Source organism: Bombina bombina, chromosome 4, assembly GCF_027579735.1.
Source record: "Bombina bombina isolate aBomBom1 chromosome 4, aBomBom1.pri, whole genome shotgun sequence".
NCBI classification, from domain to species: domain Eukaryota; kingdom Metazoa; phylum Chordata; class Amphibia; order Anura; family Bombinatoridae; genus Bombina; species Bombina bombina.
The window spans coordinates 1,054,351,233-1,054,372,962 of record NC_069502.1 but is presented as its reverse complement, the minus strand read 5'-3'; the positions used below and the strand labels follow the sequence as shown (position 1 = coordinate 1,054,372,962).

The 21,730-nt window shown below is 41.0% G+C and overlaps 1 protein-coding gene across 1 annotated transcript in view; it reads left to right on the top strand.

Moving 5' to 3' along the window:
* The window catches only part of EML6 (EMAP like 6), a 540,560-nt gene that overhangs the window by 276,935 nt on the left and 241,895 nt on the right, over nucleotides 1–21,730 (top strand). Inside the window, exons 19-21 of the mRNA XM_053712691.1 lie at nucleotides 4,994–5,105; nucleotides 6,554–6,681; nucleotides 9,779–9,920. Of these exons, the coding sequence (XP_053568666.1) occupies nucleotides 4,994–5,105; nucleotides 6,554–6,681; nucleotides 9,779–9,920 (382 nt within the window). The remainder of the gene's footprint in view (nucleotides 1–4,993; nucleotides 5,106–6,553; nucleotides 6,682–9,778; nucleotides 9,921–21,730) is intronic.

Genomic DNA, 21,730 nt, shown 5'->3' with positions numbered 1-21,730 from the left:
CAGTGCATGCAGCTTCACGTGAGAGGGTCCAGTGGCTTAGAAAAGGACTCAGAGAGGCTTATTACTGTGGTGAATAACCCCTAAGGAAGGTAAAAGCCGCAGCAAAGTCTGTGGCAGGGTCTGTAGTGTATTTAAACCGGTAAATTGAGATTATTAACTCCGGTTTGCCCATTTAAGGGTTAAGAGACTTGAAATTTGGTGTGCAATACTTTCAAAGCATTAAGACACTGGGGTATAAATTTCATAAAGATCGGATATTTCTTTGATAGTTTTTCGATCATTCAGAAATAAAGTGTACCCTTTTTATTATTTAAAGAGACAGTAACGGTTTTGTTTAAAATTGTTTTTATTGCATTAAAAGCCTGCCTAAGTCTGTCTAACATGTCTGTACCTTCAGATAGCATATGTTCTGTGTGTATGGAGGCCAAGGTGGTTCCCCCATTAAATGTTTGTGCAAATTGTGCCATGGCGTCCAAACAAAGTAAGGACAGTACTGTCACATTTAGTAATGTTGCCCAAGATGATTCTTTAAATGAAGGTAGTGGGGATAGTTCATGATCCTCTCCTTTTGTGTCAACACCAGCTTTGCCCATGCAGGCGATACCTAGTACATCTAGCGCGCCAATGCTTGTAGGCGCTGACGATAATTTATCTGTTATACCCTCACTTCAATCTGAGTTGGCAGTGAGGGAGGGTCTGTCTGAGGGAGAAATTTCTGACTCAGGAAAAATTTCTCAGCAGGCAGAACCTGATATCGTGGCATTTAAATTTAAGCTAGAACATCTCCGCGCCCTGCTTAAGGAGGTGCTAGCTACCCTTGATGAATGTGATTCTTTGGTGATTCCAGAGAAGTTGTGCAAAATGGACAAATTCTTAGAGGTCCCAGTGCACGCTGATGCTTTTCCGATACCCAAGAGGGTGGCGGACATAGTGACTAAGGAGTGGGAGAAGCCAGGTGTACCTTTTGTTCCCCCTCCTATATTTAAGAAAATGTTCCCCATTGTCGACCCCAGAAGGGATGCATGGCAAACGGTCCCTAAGGTAGAGGGGGCAGTTTCAACGTTAGCTAAGCGCACAACTATTCCTATAGAGGACAGTTGCGCTTTCAAAGATCCAATGGATACAAAATTGGAAGGATTGCTTAAAAAGATTTTTGTTCAGCAAGGTTTCCTTCTTCAACCAATTTCGTGCATTATTCCTGTCACCACGGCGGCTTCTTTTTGGTTCGATGAACTAGAAAATTCGCTCCAAAAGGAGACTCCATATGATGAAGTCATGGACAGAATTCACGCACTTAAGTTGGCTAATTCCTTTATTTTGGATGCCGCTTTTCAATTGGCTAAATTAGCGGCGAAAAATTCAGGTTTTGCAATAGTGGCGCGCAGGGCGCTTTGGTTAAAATCTTGGTCGGCGGATGTGTCGTCCAAAACAAAATTGCTTAATATTCCTTTCAAAGGTAAGACCCTTTTCGGGGCAGAATTGAAGGAGATTATTTCAGACATCACTGGGGGAAAGGGCCATGCCCTCCCACAGGATAGGCCTTTCAAGGCTAAGAATAAGTCTAATTTTTGTTCCTTTCGCAATTTCTAACTCTGCAGCCTCTAGACAAGAGGGTAACGCTTCCCAGTCTAAACCAGCATGGAAACCATTGCAAGGCTGGAACAAGGGAAAACAGGCCAAGAAGCCTGCTGCTGCTACCAAGACAGCATGAAGGGGTAGCCCCCGATCCGGGACCGGATCTAGTAGGGGGCAGACTTTCTCTCTTTGCTCAGGCTTGGGCAAGAGATGTTCCGGATCCCTGGGCACTAGAAATTGTCTCTCAAGGGTATCTTCTAGAGTTCAAGGAACTTCCTCCAAGGGGAAGGTTCCACATGTCTCGCTTATCTTTAGACCAGATAAAGAGACAGGCATTCTTACGTTGCGTAGGAGACCTATTAAAGATGGGAGTGATACACCCAGTTCCAACAGCGGAACAAGGTCTGGGTTTTTACTCAAACCTGTTTGTAGTTCCCAAAAAAGAATGAACTTTCAGGCCAATTCTGGATTTAAAAATTCTAAACAAGTTCCTCAGAGTTCCATCATTCAAAATGGAAACCATTCGGACGATTTTACCAACGATCCAGGAGGGTCAATATATGACTACCGTGGACCTAAAGGATGCATACCTGCATATTCCTATCCACAAAGATCATCATCAGTTCCTGAGGTTCGCCTTTCTGGACAAACATTACCAGTTCGTGGCTCTTCCATTCGGTTTAGCCACTGCTCCCAGAATTTTCACAAAGGTGCTAGGGTCCCTTCTAGCGGTCCTAAGGCCGAGGGGCATTGCAGTAGCACCTTACCTAGACGACATTCTAATTCAAGCGTCGTCCCTTTCCAAAGTAAGGGCTCATACAGACATTGTTTTAGCCTTTCTCAGGTCTCACGGGTGGAAGGTGAACATAGAAAAGAGTTCCCTGTCCCCGTCCACAAGGGTTCCCTTTCTGGGAACAATAATAGACTCTGTGGAAATGAAGATTTTTCTGACAGAGGTCAGAAAGTTAAAGCTTCTAAACGTTTGTCGAGTTCTTCAATCTATTCCTCAGCCCTCCATAGCTCAGTGCATGGAGGTAATAGGACTAATGGTTGCGGCAATGGACGTGGTTCCTTTTGCTCGAATTCATTTAAGACCATTGCAACTGTGCATGCTCAAACAGTGGAATGGGGATTATGCAGACTTGTCTCCCCAGATTCAAGTGGACCAAGTAACCAGAGACTCACTCCTCTGGTGGTTGGCTCAGGATCACCTGTCTCAGGGAATGAGTTTCCGCAGACCAGAGTGGATCATTGTCACGACCGACGCCAGTCTCTTAGGCTGGGGCGCGGTCTGGGACTCCCTGAAAGCTCAGGGTCTATGGTCTCGGGAAGAGTCTCTTCTCCCGATAAACATTTTGGAACTGAGAGCGATATTCAATGCGCTCCTGGCTTGGCCTCAACTAGCGAAAGCCAAGTTCATAAGATTTCAGTCGGACAACATGACGACTGTAGCGTACATCAATCATCAGGGAGGAACAAAGAGTTCCTTGGCGATGAGAGAGGTATCCAAGATCATCATATGGGTGGAGGATCTCTCCTGCCATCTATCTGCAATTCACATCCCAGGAGTAGACAACTGGGAGGCGGATTATTTGAGTCGTCAGACTTTCCACCCGAGGGAGTGGGAACTTCATCCGGAGGTCTTTGCCCAGTTAACTCAACTATGGGGCATTCCAGATATGGATCTGATGGCGTCTCATCAGAACTCCAAGGTTCCTCGCTACGGGTCCAGATCCAGGGATCCCAAGGCGACACTAGTAGATGCATTGGTGGCGCCTTGGCCGTTCAATCTAGCTTATGTGTTTCCACCGTTCCCTCTCCTTCCCAGGCTTGTAGCCAGGATCAAACAGGAGAAGGCCTCTGTGATTCTAATAGCTCCTGCATGGCCACGCAGGACTTGGTATGCAGACCTGGTGAATATGTCATCGGCTCCACCATGGAAGCTACCTTTGAGGCAGGATCTTCTAGTACAAGGTCCATTCGAACATCCAAATCTAGTCTCTCTGCAACTGACTGCTTGGAAATTGAACGCTTGATCCTATCTAAGCGTGGGTTTTCAGATTCAGTTATAGATACTCTGATTCAGGCCAGAAAACCTGTGACTAGGAAAATTTACCATAAGATATGGCAAAAATATATCTGTTGGTGCGAATCCAAGGGATACTCGTGGAGTAAAATTAGAATTCCTAGGATACTTTCCTTTCTCCAAGAGGGTTTGGATAAAGGTTTGTCAGCTAGTTCTCTAAAAGGACAGATATCTGCTCTGTCTGGCAGCCGTGCCAGATGTACAGGCGTTTGTACAGGCATTAGTTAGAATCAAGCCTGTCTACAGACCTATGACTCCTCCATGGAGTCTGAATTGTCTGCTTTGCAGTGTACTTCTCCCTATCTGGTATTCCATACAGATAAGGTAGTTTTACGTACTAAGCCTGGTTTTCTTCCAAAGGTGGTTTCCAATCGGAATATTAACCAGGAAATAGTTGTTCCTTCTCTGTGTCCGAATCCAGTTTCGAAGAAGGAACGTTTGTTACATAACTTAGATGTAGTTTGTGCTTTAAAATTCTATTTAGAAGCAACAAAGGATTTCAGACAGACATCTTCTTTGTTTGTCATCTATTCTGGTAAGAGGAGAAGTCAGAAAGCTACTGCTACCTCTCTTTCCTTTTGGCTAAAATGCATCATCCGTTTGGCCTATGAGACTGCCGGCCGGCAGCCTCCTGAACGAATTACAGCTCACTCTACTAGAGCTGTGGCTTCCACATGGGCCTTCAAGAATGAGGCTTCTGTTGAATAGATCTGTAAGGCAGCGACTTGGTCTTCTCTGCATACTTTTGCCAAATTTTACAAATTCGATACTTATGCTTCTTCGGAGGTTTTTGGGAGAAAGGTTTTGCAAGCTGTGGTGCCTTCCGTTTAGGTTACCTGACTTGTTCCCTCCCTTCATCCGTGTCCTAAAGCTTTGGTATTGGTTCCCACAAGTAAGGATGAAGCCGTGGACCGGACACACCAATGTAGGAGAAAACAGAATTTATGTTAACCTGATAAATTTCTTTCTCCTACGGTGTGTCCGGTCCACGGCCCGCCCTGGCTTTTAGTCAGGTTTAAAAATTTTATTTTTCTGTACACTACAGTCACCACGGCACCTTATAGTTTCTCCTTTTTCTCCTAACCGTCGGTCGAATGACTGGGGGGCGGAGCCAGAGGGGGGGCTATATGGACAGCTTTTGCTGTGTGCTCTCTTTGCCATTTCCTGTAGGGAATGAGAATATCCCACAAGTAAGGATGAAGCCGTGGACCGGACACACCATAGGAGAAAGAAATTTATCAGGTAAACATAAATTCTGTTTTCTTATTACGTTATTTGTTGATATGTGTAGCTTGCAAGACACATTTTTATTTTACATTCTTTTTTTGATAGGGCTTTGTAACAGGTGGCAAGGACGGAGTGGTGGAGCTTTGGGATGATATGTTTGAGCGATGTCTGAAAACATATGCTATAAAACGAGCGTCACTTTCTTCTAGTTCTAAAGGTAAAATGGATATCAGAGCAAATTCTGAATATACATCAACAGTTGAATTAAATAATACATTGTATAAAAAGCATGCCAGGTACAAATTATGCTTTAAAGATATTTTTTCAGATCATGCATTGAGGCGGATAGGTTAGTTGATCATTAGCGATGCGGAATCTGTTGGCGTTCTACAAATAACTGATAATAATAATAATAATAAAAGTAATTATAAAAGTGTTGTACAATAAGACGTATTCCTGGTTTTTAGTAACAGGTTTTGAGCTTCCAAAAAAAAAAAAAAACTTAAAGGGACAGTATACTGTAAAATTGTTTTCCCCTTAATGTGTTTCCAATTACTTTTTTTTACCAACTGCAAAGTTTAAAATGTATGAGAATTTGCTTTTTAAGGTTTATTTGTGTAAATTAATTAGCTTATTTTGTGTGTTTGAGGCCACAGCCTAATAAAATGGGTTGAGCTTGTAGGTATAATCAGATCTCATTACTTTATCACATTGTGTACATATATCTGCTTCTTTATCGTATATCTGTCCATAAACCAATCACCAATACTTGAATAGAACAATGGAAAATTAACAATTTATTACCTTATCTCTACTATACCCCACTTGGAGTATAATTTCTTCTGCTGGTTGTGTTTACACAGCTTATTTATAGCTTGGACCTAAGACCAGAAACTTTCAGAATAGGTGGGGATACCAGAGGCTAAATCAGCTATTTCAAATGTCAATATAAGGGTAAAAGAAATACTTGTAAACAATTTAATACACACCAGCAGGTAAAGTGGATCATTGGGAAAGGGGAGACATTTTTTGAGTAAACTGACCCTTTAAAGGGACATAATACTCATATGTTAAATCACTTGAAAGTGATGCAGCATAACTGTAAAAAGCTGGCAGTAAAATATCACCTGAGAATCTCTATGTAAAAAAGGAATATATTTTACCTCACAATTTCCTCAGCTCAGCAGAGTAAATGCAGTGTAAAAAAGTAATCTTTCAGTTACTGCCCAGCTGCAGGTAAAAAAAGAAAAGAGGAAGAAATGCACAGCAGCCAATCAGCATCATCAGTGCTGAGGTCATGAACTCTTTTACTGCGATCTCATGAGATTTAATAGTAAACTCCCATAAACTGAATAGGAAAATAGCATGAGGTTGCATGAGGTTTGCTCCCTTGCATGTCCTGGGACAGGCATAATGATTTGCTGCTTAGATTCCTTTACAATGGGGTGTGAATACTTAGGACATTTTGAGGTAAAATATTTTTCTTTTTTACATAGAGATGTTCAGGTGATATTTTCTAGTCAGCTTTTTACAGCTATGCTGCATCACCTTTAAGTGTTTCAACATTTGGGTATCATGGCCCTTTAAGGGCTTCTGGAAGATCTTGAATCAATAAATATAGCTTGCTTCACATTTTTGCAGTTACTAATATTTTCTAAATTACAGGCTTACTTTTAGAAGACAATCCTTCAATTCGTGCCATCACTTTGGGACATGGACACATACTGGTCGGGACCAAAAATGGAGAAATACTTGAAATTGATAAAAGTGGCCCAATAACTCTGCTGGTTCAGGTAAGAATAATACAATGCCCACATTGACAACTCAACTAATTAAAATAAGCCATATAATGATGGAAATGGAGACTGGTTAAAAAATTCTTCCAAAATCTAGTCAACAAAAAGAAAAAAGTTTTGTTCCACAATTAAAGGAATATGGTAGATATGGTATATGACCAGAGGCAGGACCGGGAAGGGGTCAAAGGTCTGTGTGCATGTATATATACTGTATGTGTATGTCTGTATGTGTGAAGTGTTTTGTGCTTAAGATTCATTGAATTAGTATAACACAAACAAATGAAAAACTTCACTTCTTAATTATTGTAGCTCCAATAGCTTGGTGCTTAAATGCTATCTGACATTAATTGTATTGAGTACCACCATAGAAATGTATTATTTGAGGGATTTAATGAACCTTCGCTATCCCAGATTCAGGTGTTAGCACACACTAGGATTATCACTTGGACGATGAGATATTTCTGGACTTGTAATGCAAGTGCAAACATGAAAGCGGTATGGATTGCACTCAAGCGATGTTAACACAACATAATGTGAACCGTTTTTGAGCTCCACTTATAATCTAGGCCTCCATGTTGCAAACATCCAATGGTTGCAAAAGTTAAGACGTAAAATGTGCAGAGAGAAGGAGGAACTGCCTTCCTTCCTGCTGCTTCTCACCTTTCATGTAGACATACAGGGAGTGCAGAATTATTAGGCAAGTTGTATTTTTGAGGATTAATTTTATTATTGAACAACAACCATGTTCTCAATGAACCCAAAAAACTCATTAATATCAAAGCTGAATAGTTTTGGAAGTAGTTTTTAGTTTGTTTTTAGTTATAGCTATTTTAGGGGGATATCTGTGTGTGCAGGTGACTATTACTGTGCATAATTATTAGGCAACTTAACAAAAAACAAATATATACCCATTTCAATTATTTATTTTTACCAGTGAAACCAATATAACATCTCAACATTCACAAATATACATTTCTGACATTTAAAAACAAAACAAAAACAAATCAGTGACCAATATAGCCACCTTTCTTTGCAAGGACACTCAAAAGCCTGCCATCCATGGATTCTGTCAGTGTTTTGATCTGTTCACCATCAACATTGCGTGCAGCAGCAACCACAGCCTCCCAGACACTGTTCAGAGAGGTGTACTGTTTTCCCTCCTTGTAAATCTCACCACAGGTTCTCAATGGGGTTCAGATCAGGTGAACAAGGAGGCCATGTCATTAGATTTTCTTCTTTTATACCCTTTCTTGCCAGCCACGCTGTGGAGTACTTGGACGCGTGTGATGGAGCATTGTCCTGCATGAAAATCATGTTTTTCTTGAAGGATGCAGACTTCTTCCTGTACCACTGCTTGAAGAAGGTGTCTTCCAGAAACTGGCAGTAGGACTGGGAGTTGAGCTTGACTCCATCATCAACCCGAAAAGGCCCCACAAGCTCATCTTTGATGATACCAGCCCAAACCAGTACTCGACCTCCACCTTGCTGGCGTCTGAGTCGGACTGGAGCTCTCTGCCCTTTACCAATCCAGCCACGGGCTCATCCATCTGGCCCATCAAGACTCACTCTCATTTCATCAGTCCATAAAACCTTAGAAAAATCAGTCTTGAGATATTTCTTGGCCCAGTCTTGACGTTTCAGCTTGTGTGTCTTGTTCAGTGGTGGTCGTCTTTCAGCCTTTCTTACCTTGGCCATGTCTCTGAGTATTGCACACCTTGTGCTTTTGGGCACTCCAGTGATGTTGCAGCTCTGAAATATGGCCAAACTGGTGGCAAGTGGCATCTTGGCAGCTGCACGCTTGACTTTTCTCAGTTCATGGGCAGTTAATTTGCGCCTTGGTTTTTCCACACGCTTCTTGTGACCCTGTTGACTATTTTGAATGAAACGCTTGATTGTTCGATGATCACGCTTCAGAAGCTTTGCAATTTTAAGAGTGCTGCATCCCTCTGCAAGATATCTCACTATTTTTGACTTTTCTGAGCCTGTCAAGTCCTTCTTTTGACCCATTTTGCCAAAGGAAAGGAAGTTGCCTAATAATTATGCACACCTGATATAGGGTGTTGATGTCATTAGACCACACCCCTTCTCATTACAGAGATGCACATCACCTAATATGCTTAATTGGTAGTAGGCTTTCGAGCCTATACAGCTTGGAGTAAGACAACATGCATAAAGAGGATGATGTGGTCAAAATACTCATTTGCCTAATAATTCTGCACTCCCTGTAGTTCTTTGGCTGCACACAGATATGCCTGCATTTTATCAGTGAGGGGGTGAAGTGTTAGGCATGTAGTGCCTTCACATCTCTCGCCAACACTTGGCCCAGACATTCAATAAAACAGCTGAACTAATCACTCCCTAATCATGCTCACATGTCAGTCTGGTAACACCAATTAGAGGTTATTTTGTATGGAAATGACAGTTTGATAAGTTTGAATTATGATTTATGTGTGTACTTTAAGATGAAAGACGAACAGACAGTTGACAGTTTGATAAATGGGTGCCTTGTCTGTTTTAAAAACATGAAATATGTTGTTTGTCTTAACATAATTACATTTAGGCCTTTTGTGCTGCATTCATACATGAATTTGTTATTGACGATCAGATTGACGTTATAAATATTTATAGCTACATTACAATAGTTGGTTGGGTGAACATATTGCTTTTTACATGACAAACTCTATAGTAAGTCCTCATACTATAATGTCCAGTTACATTTGTAAATAAACTATTATCTCAGTACTGAATGTTGGTTTTTTTCTATTTACAATACCATATTTTTGTGCCAGCAAAATATTTAGGAGCAGTAGCTAAAGTAATACAATTATGCATGGGCAAATTGCATTATTGAGAAAGAATGATTAAATCAGTGGGAATTTGTATTGACTAATGCATAAAAAAAATTGAAGGCAGAAAATATAATTAGAGTGTACAGCAAACCTTGTAAACATTTATAATTGCCAAATGAAAGCCACTACAGAGTTATCATATTAACCTTTACATGCCCTGTTGATCTGCATGTGAACTCATCATAAAATGATGGATATTTTTTTAAAACTTTAGGTTGACTTAACTCTCTCTTTGCTTGTAACAGGGACATATGGAAGGTGAAGTTTGGGGTCTAGCAACTCACCCACAGCTGCCTTTATGTGCCACAGTTAGTGATGATAAAACCTTAAGGATATGGGAACTTTCCTCAAATCACCGCATGCTGGCTGTGCGGAAACTAAAAAGAGGTAAGTATACTGATAGACTTTCATTAACGGTTACCCAAGGCTATGTTGTCATAGAGAGGGCGGAAATGAAGATCAGATTATTTCTGCTGGATGGAATTAAAAGGTAAAAAATAGGCTGCACATGATTATAAATAAGCATATGTGGCAGTTATAGAGGATTAGGGGCCTATGCATCCCAGATCATTATTGTAGTACCCCAAATGCTAAACGCTATACATCTGCAAGATAATCATATTTCATTTGGTTTATCTTTCAGCCAGCATAAGGAGGTACATGGTAGAGGACTTAAATAACAAAAAATGTAATAGGTAGTATAAAATGATACTTTTTTCCTCTGTTAATGTGGAGATTTGTTAGCATCTCTCATTTTTAGGGACTTTAACCACCCTTGTTTGCAAGAAGAATATTACACAGATTTTTGTGTAAGTGATCTTCATATCTAGTTTAGTATATACTGTATGTAGCTACACTGTTTTACTAATGTACAACTATAGAAATAAATATATAATACAGTTAGCTCTACAACACATAAATGGCATTAAAGAGACATTAAACACTTTGGGGTGGTAATATAAAATGATTAATAGCATATCTAAAAATAAGTCTGCAATATTCTTTTATTATCCCCCCCCCCCTTTTCCTGTAATTCCATTCTGAAATTGTGAACTTTTCAGTTGCCTAATTGGCCACAGCAGAGAAGTTAACCTAAGTTACAACATGGCAGCTTCCATTGTTTTATAGACGCTAAATATTTACACTTATTTTGTCAATATTTAAACAACTAATGAAACTAAAAAAAACTATGTTATTCTCAGACTAACCTAGCATTTATTTTGTGTTTAATGTCCCTTTAAAGTATTATTTTCTCTGTTATCTATAAAAAGGGAAATTTCAAAGTGCTATGTGTTCCATTAGAATTTTTTTTTTTTTATAATGATATAGTTATTTTGAATAATAATTTTTTTTCTATTATTATTAATGAACATCCACTATCCACCAGTACGAGTTTACCTGATAAGCCAATGTCCAGCTGCATACAGACATGCACTTTTTGTTATTTTCAAAATTAAAATAAACATCTTTAACTTAACCTTTTTCCACACAAAAATAGCATGTTTAAATAGTTGAATTTAGTCTCTTTAATAAGGTTTTTCAAAGAACCATGTAGTAGTAATTAGATTTGATGTCCAACAGTGGCCCTTATTAGAGTTTGCCATATGAAAACTTTGTTTTTAGCCTCCAAAATTATAAATACTTAATCATTAAAATTGTTACATTTCCTGGTTATAATTAATGTGTATTTAATATTTTACAAAGTAACTAAGCCTTCATCTTTTCATTAAACCGAGAAAGGATCTTGTTTATTAAAAGGTGAACTGAGGTTGGCGAAAGCTTAAAATAGCATTCTAATACAAACTATTCTTTAAATATATTTTCCATTAAAAGACTCCTTAGGTAGGCATGGGAAAAGGCATGTTGGGAATCTGTAAGCATCACAAGTTTAATTTTGTACTATGCACAAAGTGCTTGCTTGCCTGTCAATCAAATACGTGCATAGAGTATATGCACTTATAAAAGACCATGCAATCTCCTTGATTTTCACCATGGAAGCAGTGGCATCTACCACATATAGGTGGGCACACAGTCAAAATGTTAAAGGAGGGCACCTCGCAACAATAGTATGGTGGAGTCTTCATTACTTGGGTGGAGTGGTGATGGGAAAACACTAGACATGTGCGATTTGGTTCGATTCGGAAATTCGGATCGAACCGAATCTCCGAATTAAAATAGTGCCGAATCTACCGAATAAATCCGAATAACTTCGGATTTATTCGGATTTATTCAGATTTATTCGGTAGATTCGGATGGCCATGGATTACACTAGTATTGTACAGTATATTAGGTTATATCACTCTGCTATGGGTTACACCTAATGTACAGTACATAATACTAGTCTAATCCAACCTAACACTTACCGAAATTCCGAATTTCCAAACCGAACCGAATCGAACCGAATCCAGCCGAATTGATTCGAATTTATTCAAATCCGAATGAATCCGAAACAAATCCGAACCGAATTGATTCAAATTTTTTCGAATTTGAATCGCTCCAAACCGAAATTCGAAAAAATCTGAATCGATCCGAACCGAATTTTTTCGCCATGCACATGTCTAGAAAACACTATACCGAGAGGGATGGTAAAAGTTAATAGGGCACATGGGGGCAGCCATTATGCTGGGGGGTTTTGTGCCCCCTCTGGAAACGCATGTGAAGTATAAATGAGGCTATTTGAGATAAAAATATTAGATTAAACAGCATTTTTTAATAGAAGTTATATTGCACACTTGCTTTCCAATCTTTATACAATTCCTTTAAACATAAAGACATTTGAGCAGCTGAGATATAGGGCCGATTTATTATATTGCGGGTGGACATGATTCGCTGTAGCGAATCATGTCCGCCCGACATCGATTAATGCTGTCGGCATTTATCATTGCACAAGCATTTCTTGTAACAGTCATATATATATATATATCCAGCACAGGGAATGTTTTTAGGTGTGCCAGCGTCTAGGTTCCTGCCAGAACCCACAAATGCAAAGACCAAAATGAAGCAGCACATTTTGGTCTTTGCACAAGCATTTCTTGTGAAATGCTTGTGCAATGCCGCCCCTGCATATTCGGCCGCTAGCAGGGGGTGTCAATCACCCCGATCGTATCTGATCAGGATGATTGCAGTCCGCCGGTAGGCTCGCGCGGAATGAGCAGCATACGCTGCTTAGTAAATCGGCCCCTATATGTTCAAAAGGGGCCAATTGGGATTTTCAAGAAGTTCAAGCAGCTAATAAAGTAAAATCCAGAATCAAACAAAAAGTTGCTTGAATGTGTTTTCTGATAAGCTGGGATAGTGCTGCTGAGGTCATTAATGCAGAATATTAGTGTGTTTATATTGTAAATGGATTGGAATTTGTAAACCCATGGAAATCACTTTATACTGCACTTCTAATAGAGTGGTAAAAATCCCTTTCTTTTACAAAGACACGACGAGTCCACGGATTTCATCCTTACTTATGGGATTTATCCTCCTTTGACAGGAAGTGGCAAAAAGCACCACAGCAGAGCTGTATATATAGCTCCTCCCTTCCCTCCACCTCCAGTCATTCTCTTTGCCTGTGTTAGTGATAGGAAGAGGTAAAGTGAGTTGTTAGTTTAGATTCTTCAATCAAGAGTTTGTTGTTTTAAATGGTGCCTGTGGGTACTATTTTTTATTCTGGGCAGCTGAAGGACCAATTGTGAGGAACTGGTGGAGTTTTACTATCACTATGCCTCCCCTTTTGGTGTTGCCTGGAGATGGACTTAGTGATTTCACCTAAGACCTTTTTTCTTTCCACAGGACCTCTGGAGGAGATAGTGGACCTCTGGACACTGTGAGCAATATCATGCTGTTACTCAGCATGAAGGTAGGTGCAGTTTATTTTCAGGGGCTTACACAGAACTCTGAACTAACTGTGCTTTATTGCAGTAGGGAGCCTTACAGGGGTTAATTCCCAGACAGTCAGGCAGGGTTTAGCCTAGAGCACTGGGACATTGATACTCTGCTGTAAAAGATTTTTCTCTTGTTAAGTGTAGTCAGTCCACGGGTCATCTATTACTTATGGAATATATCTCTTCCTAACAGGAAGCTGCAAGAGGATCACCCAGCAGAGCTGCTATATAGCTCCTCCCCTCACGTCACATTCAGTCATTCTCTTGCAGCCTAACTAGATAGGTCGCTGTGAGAGGTCTGTGGTGTTTTTTTAACTTAGTTTATTTCTACAATCAAAAGTTTGTTATTTTAAATGGCACCGGAGTGTGCTGTTTATTCTCAGGCAGCATTAGAAGAAGAATTTGCCTGCGTTTTCTATGATCTTAGCAGACGTAACTAAGATCCACTGGCTGTTCTCATCTGAGGAGTGAGGTAACTTCAGAGAAGGGGAATAGCATGCAGGGCCCCCCTGCAAATGAGGTATGTGCAGTAATTATTTTTCTGAGGAATGGAATTGACTGAGAAAATACTGCTGATACCAATGTAAAGTAAGTTCAGCCTTAAATGCAGTGATAGCGACTGGTATTAGGCTGATGAGTGTGTGTACACTGAATGTATTTTTCTAAGGAATGGAATTGCCTCTGAAAATACTGTTAATACTGAAATAATGTATGAGCCTTAACTGCAGTAAAAGCGACTGGTAGCAGGCTTATTAATAACAATTCATAACTTTTCAAATGTATGTTTAAAACGTTTACTGGCATGTTAATCGTTTTTTGTGAGGTACTTGGTGATAAAACTTATTGGGGCATGATTTTTACCACATGGCCATTTTTGTTTTCTGCATAGAAACAGTTTTCTGAGCTTCCCCACTGTTGTAATATGAGTGGGAGGGGCCTATTTTAGCGCTTTTTTGCGCAGTAAAAATTCAGTCACAATCTGTCTACTTCATCCTCCATGATCCAGATCGTCTCTAGAGAGCTCAGGGGTCTTCAAAATTAATTTTGAGGGAGGTAATCAGTCACAGCAGACCTGTGACAGTGTGTTTTGACTGTGATAAAAACGTTAATTATTAAATTGTTATCCGTTTTTGGGTATTAAGGGGTTAATCATCCATTTGCTGGTGGGTGCAATCCTTTGCTAACTTAATACATTTGCTGTGAAAAATTGGTTGCTATAACTATTTTGGTTCATTGTTATTTCAACTGTGACAGCTTTTTGTGCTTCTTAAAGGCACAGTAGCGTTTTTTATATTGCTTGTAAATTTATTTAGAAAAGTATTTCCAAGCTTGCTAGTCTCATTGCTAGTCTGTTTAAACATGTCTGACACAGATGAATCTCTTTGTTCACTATGTTTAAAGGCCAATGTGGAGCCCAATAGAAATTTGTGTACTAATTGCATTGATGCTACTTTAAATAAAAGTCAATCTTTACATGTAAAGAAATTATCACCAGACAACGAGGGGGAAGTTATGCCGACTAACTCTCCTCACGTGTCAGTACCTTCGCCTCCCGCTCAGGAGGTGCGTGATTTTGTGGCGCCAAGTACATCAGGGAGGCCCTTACAAATCACTTTGCAAGACATGGCTACTGTTATGACAGAAGTATTATCTAAATTGCCAGAATTAAGAGGCAAGCGCGATAGCTCTGGGTTAAGGACAGAGCGTGCGGATGAGGTGAGAGCCATGTCAGATACTGCGTCACAGTTTGCAGAACGTGAAGACGGAGAGCTTCATTCTGTGGGTGACGGATCTGATCCAGGGAGACTGGATTCAGAGATTTCTAATTTTAAATTTAAGCTTGAGAACCTCCGCATATTGCTAGGGGAGGTATTAGCGGCTCTGAATGATTGTAACACGGTTGCAATTCCAGAAAAATTATGTAGGTTGGATAGATACTATGCGGTACCGGTGTGTACTGACGTGTTTCCTATACCTAAAAGGCTTACAGAGATTATTAGCAAGGAGTGGGATAGACCTGGTGTGCCTTTTTCCCCTCCTCCCATATTTAGGAAAATGTTTCCTATAGACGCCACCACACGAGACTTATGGCAGACGGTCCCTAAGGTGGAGGGAGCAGTTTCTACTTTAGCTAAGCGTACCACTATCCCGGTGGAGGATAGTTGTGCTTTTTCAGATCCAATGGATAAGAAATTAGAGGGTTACCTTAAGAAAATGTTTGTTCAACAAGGTTTTATCTTACAGCCCCTTGCATGCATTGCGCCTGTCACTGCTGCGGCGGAATTCTGGTTTGAGTCTCTGGAAGAGGCCATTCGCACAGCTCCATTGGATGAAATTATGAACAAGCTTAAAGCACTTAAGCTAGCTAACGCATTTGTTTCTGATGCCGTCGTACATTTAACCAAACTTACGGCTAAGAACTCCGGATTCGCCATCCAAGCGCGCAGAGCGCTATGGCTTAAATCCTGGTCAGCTGACGTGACTTCTAAATCTAAATTGCTTAATATTCCTTTCAAAGGGCAGACCTTATTCGGGCCCGGCTTGAAAGAAATTATAGCTGACATTACGGGAGGTAAGGGCCATGCTCTACCTCAGGACAGGGCCAAATCAAAGGCCAAACAGTCTCATTTTCGTGCCTTTCGTAACTTCAAGGCAGGAGCAGCATCAACTTCCTCCGCTCCAAAACAGGAAGGAGCTGTTGCTCGTTACAGGCAGGGCTGGAAAGTTAACCAGTCCTGGAACAAGGGCAAGCAGGCCAAGAAACCTGCTGCTGCCCCCAAGACAGCATGAAGAGAGGGCCCCCTATCCGGAAACGGATCTAGTGGGGGGGCAGACTTTCTCTCTTCGCCCAGGCTTGGGCAAGAGATGTCCAGGATCCCTGGGCGTTGGAGATCATATCTCAGGGATATCTCCTGGACTTCAAAACTTCTCCTCCACGAGGGAGATTTCATCTTTCAAGGTTATCAGCAAACCAAATAAAGAAAGAGGCGTTTCTACACTGTGTACAAGACCTCTTACTAATGGGGGTGATCCACCCAGTTCTGCGGACGGAACACGGGCAGGGATTCTATTCAAATCTATTTGTGGTTCCCAAGAAAGAGGGAACCTTCAGACCAATCTTGGACTTAAAAATCCTAAACAAATTTCTAAGAGTTCCATCATTCAAAAATGGAAACTATTCGAACCATCCTTCCCATGATCCAAGAGGGTCAGTACATGACCACAGTGGACTTAAAGGATGCCTACCTTCACATACCGATTCACAAGGATCATTATCGGTACCTAAGATTTGCTTTCCTCGACAGGCATTACCAGTTTGTAGCTCTTCCCTTCGGATTAGCTACGGCTCCAAGAATCTTTACAAAAGTTCTGGGCTCACTTCTGGCGGTACTAAGACCTCGAGGCATAGCGGTGACTCCGTACCTAGACGACATTCTGATACAAGCGTCAAGTTTTCAAACTGCCAAGTCTCATACAGAGATAGTTCTGGCATTTCTGAGGTCGCATGGGTGGAAGGTGAACGTGGAAAAGAGTTCTCTATTACCACTTACAAGAGTTCCCTTTCTAGGGACTCTTATAGATTCTGTAGAGATGAAAATTTACTTGACAGAGGCCAGGTTATTAAAACTTCTAAATGCTTGCCGTGTCCTTCATTCCATTCCACACCCGTTAGTAGCTCAGTGCATGGAAGTAATCGGCTTAATGGTAGCGGCAATGGACATAGTACCATTTGCGCGCCTGCATCTCAGACCGCTGCAATTGTGCATGCTAAGTCAGTGGAACGGGGATTACTCAGATTTGTCCCCCCTACTAAATCTGGATCAAGAGACCAGAGATTCTCTTCTATGGTGGCTTTCTCGGCCACATCTGTCCAAGGGGATGACCTTTCGCAGGCCAGATTGGACGATTGTAACAACAGACGCCAGCCTTCTAGGCTGGGGCGCAGTCTGGAACTCCCTGAAAGCTCAGGGATTATGGACTCAGGAGGAGAAACTCCTCCCAATAAATATTCTGGAATTAAGAGCAATATTCAATGCTCTCCTAGCTTGGCCTCAGTTAGCAACTCTGAGGTTCATCAGATTTCAGTCGGACAACATCACGACTGTGGCTTACATCAACCATCAAGGGGGAACCAGAAGTTCCCTAGCGATGTTGGAAGTCTCAAAGATAATTCGCTGGGCAGAGTCTCACTCTTGCCACCTGTCAGCGATTTACATCCCAGGCGTGGAGAACTGGGAGGCGGATTTTCTAAGTCGCCAGACTTTTCAACCGGGGGAGTGGGAACTTCATCCGGAGGTCTTTGCTCAACTGATTCATCGTTGGGGCAAACCAGATCTGGATCTCATGGCGTCTCGTCAGAACGCCAAGCTTCCTTGTTACGGATCCAGGTCCAGGGACCCAGGAGCGGTGCTGATAGATGCTCTGACAGCCCCTTGGGTATCAACATGGCTTATGTGTTTCCACCATTCCCGATGCTTCCTCGTTTGATTGCCAAGATCAAACAGGAGAGAGCTTTGGTGATTCTGATAGCGCCTGCGTGGCCATGCAGGACCTGGTTTGCAGACCTAGTGGACATGTCGTCCTGTCCACCGTGGTCTCTGCCTCTGAGACAGGACCTTCTAATTCAGGGTCCTTTCAACCATCCAAATCTAATTTCTCTGAGGCTGACTGCATGGAGATTGAACGCTTGATTCTATCAAAGCGTGGCTTCTCGGAGTCGGTTATTGATACCTTAATACAGGCTAGGAAGCCTGTTACCAGAAAAATTTACCATAAGATATGGCGTAAATATTTATATTGGTGCGAATCCAAGAGTTACTCATGGAGTAAGGTTAGGATTCCTAGGATATTGTCTTTTCTACAAGAGGGTTTAGAAAAGGGCTTATCTGCTAGTTTGTTAAAGGGACAGATTTCTGCTCTGTCTATTCTTCTACACAAACGTCTGGCTGAAGTTCCAGACGTTCAGGCTTTTTGTCAGGCTTTATCTAGGATTAAGCCTGTGTTTAAGACTGTTGCTCCGCCGTGGAGCTTAAACTTAGTTCTTAATGTTCTTCAAGGCGTTCCATTTGAACCCCTTCATTCCATTGATATCAAGCTGTTATCCTGGAAGGTTTTGTTTTTGATGGCTATTTCCTCGGCTCGAAGAGTCTCTGAGTTATCTGCCTTACATTGTGATTCTCCTTATCTGATTTTTCATTCAGACAAGGTAGTTCTGCGTACTAAACCTGGGTTCTTACCTAAGGTAGTTACTAACAGGAATATCAATCAAGAGATTGTTGTTCCATCACTGTGTCCTAACCCTTCTTCAAAGAAGGAACGACTTTTGCATAATCTGGACGTAGTCCGTGCCCTGAAGTTTTATTTGCAGGCAACTAAAGATTTTCATCAAACTTCTTCCCTGTTTGTCGTTTACTCTGGACAGAGAAGAGGTCAAAAGGCTTCGGCTACCTCTTTTTGGCTTCGTAGCATAATACGTTTAGCCTATGAGACTGCTGGACAGCAGCCTCCTGAAAGGATTACAGCTCATTCTACTAGAGCTGTGGCTTCCACCTGGGCCTTTACAAATGAGGCCTCTGTTGAACAGATTTGCAAGGCTGCGACTTGGTCTTCGCTTCACACCTTTTCAAAATTTGACACTTTTGCTTCTTCGGAGGCTATTTTTGGGAGAAAGGTACTTCAGGCAGTGGTTCCTTCTGTTTAATGTTCCTGCCTTGTCCCTCCCTTCATCCGTGTACTTTAGCTTTGGTATTGGTATTCCATAAGTAATGGATGACCCGTGGACTGACTACACTTAACAAGAGAAAACATAATTTATGCTTACCTGATAAATTTATTTCTCTTGTAGTGTAGTCAGTCCACGGCCCGCCCTGTCTTTAAGGCAGATCTAAATTTTAATTAAACTCCAGTCACCACTGCACCCTATGGTTTCTCCTTTCTCGTCTGCTTTGGTCGAATGACTGAATGTGACATGTGAGGGGAGGAGCTATATAGCAGCTCTGCTGGGTGATCCTCTTGCAGCTTCCTGTTAGGAAGAGATATATTCCATAAGTAATGGATGACCCGTGGACTGACTACACTACAAGAGAAATAAATTTATCAGGTAAGCATAAATTATGTTTTTTTGCCTTTACTGAGAGCTGAACGTTAAGAAACAGACTTTATATTCTGTTGCTGACGCTGGGGAGGTTATTTAAGCACTTAGGGCTAATTTGGTATAGACTTTTCCCTTGGTTTGTTACGGGTCTTTGGTGACGCCCATGATGGGCGGGGCTACATTTGCGCGCTTTCTGTAGCGCCATTGCGTAGCTGCTTAGACTGGTGACAGTTTCTAAGTTCCGGTGCAGCTTCTGACTACGAAATTTACTAGAGAGCTGCTAGATCAGGGGGTTACGCAGTCCGGTTCCTATCCGGAACCAGGTAGGAGCCGCAGCAGTGCTGTGGCAGGGTGACTGGAGTATTAACTCCTTTTCTTTTCATTATAACGGCCAATGTGAAATTTAAAGCAGAGGAGAAAAAATTAAGTAGTATTTCAGCAAAGTTAACGTTTTTACTGCTTAATGGGACAGTATATAGTTTCTGTGCCTATTACTTTGTCAAATTTATTTGGTGTTAGGATAAATTTTTATTAAAGACACAGTACACGTTTTTCTCAATTAAAGTTTTTTATTTAAAGAGACAGTAAACTATTGTTTAATAAAGGAGATCTGATTAAGTTGGTATCTTGCAGCTGTTATTATGGAAGACATGGAACAGAGTACATGTCTCATGTGTTTAGATGCCATTGTGGAACCCCCTGTCACACTTTGTGACAATTGTGTGGAGAGAGCAGTACAAGGTAAAGAGAAATTATTTTTTAAAGATGATTCTCTATCCAATGAGATTCAGGTTTTGCCGCAATCTTCTCCCCAAGCGTCACAGCCTTTAACACCAGCTCAAGCTGCGCCATCTGCGTCTGTTGCTTTTACTTTGCAGGATATGGCTACAGTTATGTTGTCTACCCTTACAGAGGTTTTGTCTAAGTTACCAGGGTTACAAGGCAAATGTAGCAGGACAGAATCGCAGGGTATCCCTGTAGCTTCTGATGCTTTGATGGCTATCTCTGATGTACCCTCCCAGTCCTCTGAATTGGAGGGTAAGGAGATTTTGTCTGAAGGGGAGCTGTCTGACTCAGGTAGTGCTTTACCCCAAACAGATTCAGACGTCATGTCCTTTAGATTTAAATTGGAACACCTCCGCCTGTTACTTCGGGAGGTTTTATTGACTCTGGATGATTGAGACTCTATTGTGGTCCCTCCAGAAAAATTGTGTAAGATGGATAGATATCTGGAAGTCCCTACTTACTCAGATACATTTCCGGTTCCTAAGAGAATTTCGGAGATTGTCACCAAGGAATGGGAAAGACCGGGTATCCCGTTCTCCCCTTCCTCTATGTTCAAGAAGATGTACCCTATAGCTGACACTGTGCGGGATTCTTGGCAGACAGTCCCTAAGGTGGAGGGTGCTTTTTCTACTCTAGCTAAGCGTACAACTATTCCGATTGAGGACAGTTGTGCTTTCAAAGACCCTATGGATAAAAAATTGGAGGGTCTGCTAAAAAAGCTATTTGTTCATCAAGGTTTCCTTTTACAACCGACGGCCTGTATTGTACCAGTTACAACTGTGGCTGCCTTTTGGTTTGATGCTTTGGAAGAATCTCTGAAGACTGAGACTTCCTTAGAGGAAATAATGGATAGGATCAAGGCCCTAAAATTGGCTAATTCCTTTGTCATGGACGCCGCTTTTCAGACCGCTAAGTTAGCTGCCAAGAATGCAGGTTTTGCCATTCTAGCACGCAGAGCCTTGTGGTTAAAGTCTTGGTCTGCGGATGTGTCCTCTAAATCCAAGTTTTTGTCTACTCCTTTCAAGGGGGAAGACTCTATTTGGTACAAAATACAAAGCACTAGGGAGCGCTGAAACCAGCTTAAGAGTAAGGATTATAGAATATATATATATAATAATAAAACACCTAACCTGATACTAATATGATACTACTATAATAGGCAATCTGTATAATACATGTAAAAATAAATTGTGAATTATGAATTATGTGTGAAAAAAATCTTTTCAAAATTGGAAAAAATTATATATGAAAAAAATTCTATGTGAAAAAATTCAATTCTATAGAGGATGCCAGCAACAAATACTAGAATTGCATATCTATATATAAAAAACTTTATTACAATATAGGTCGACCTATTCAAGACATACAATAATAAATCACAAAATTAAGAAAAAAAGAAAATTAGTATAAAAAACTCCTTAAACCAAAAGTTCATGCATAAGAAA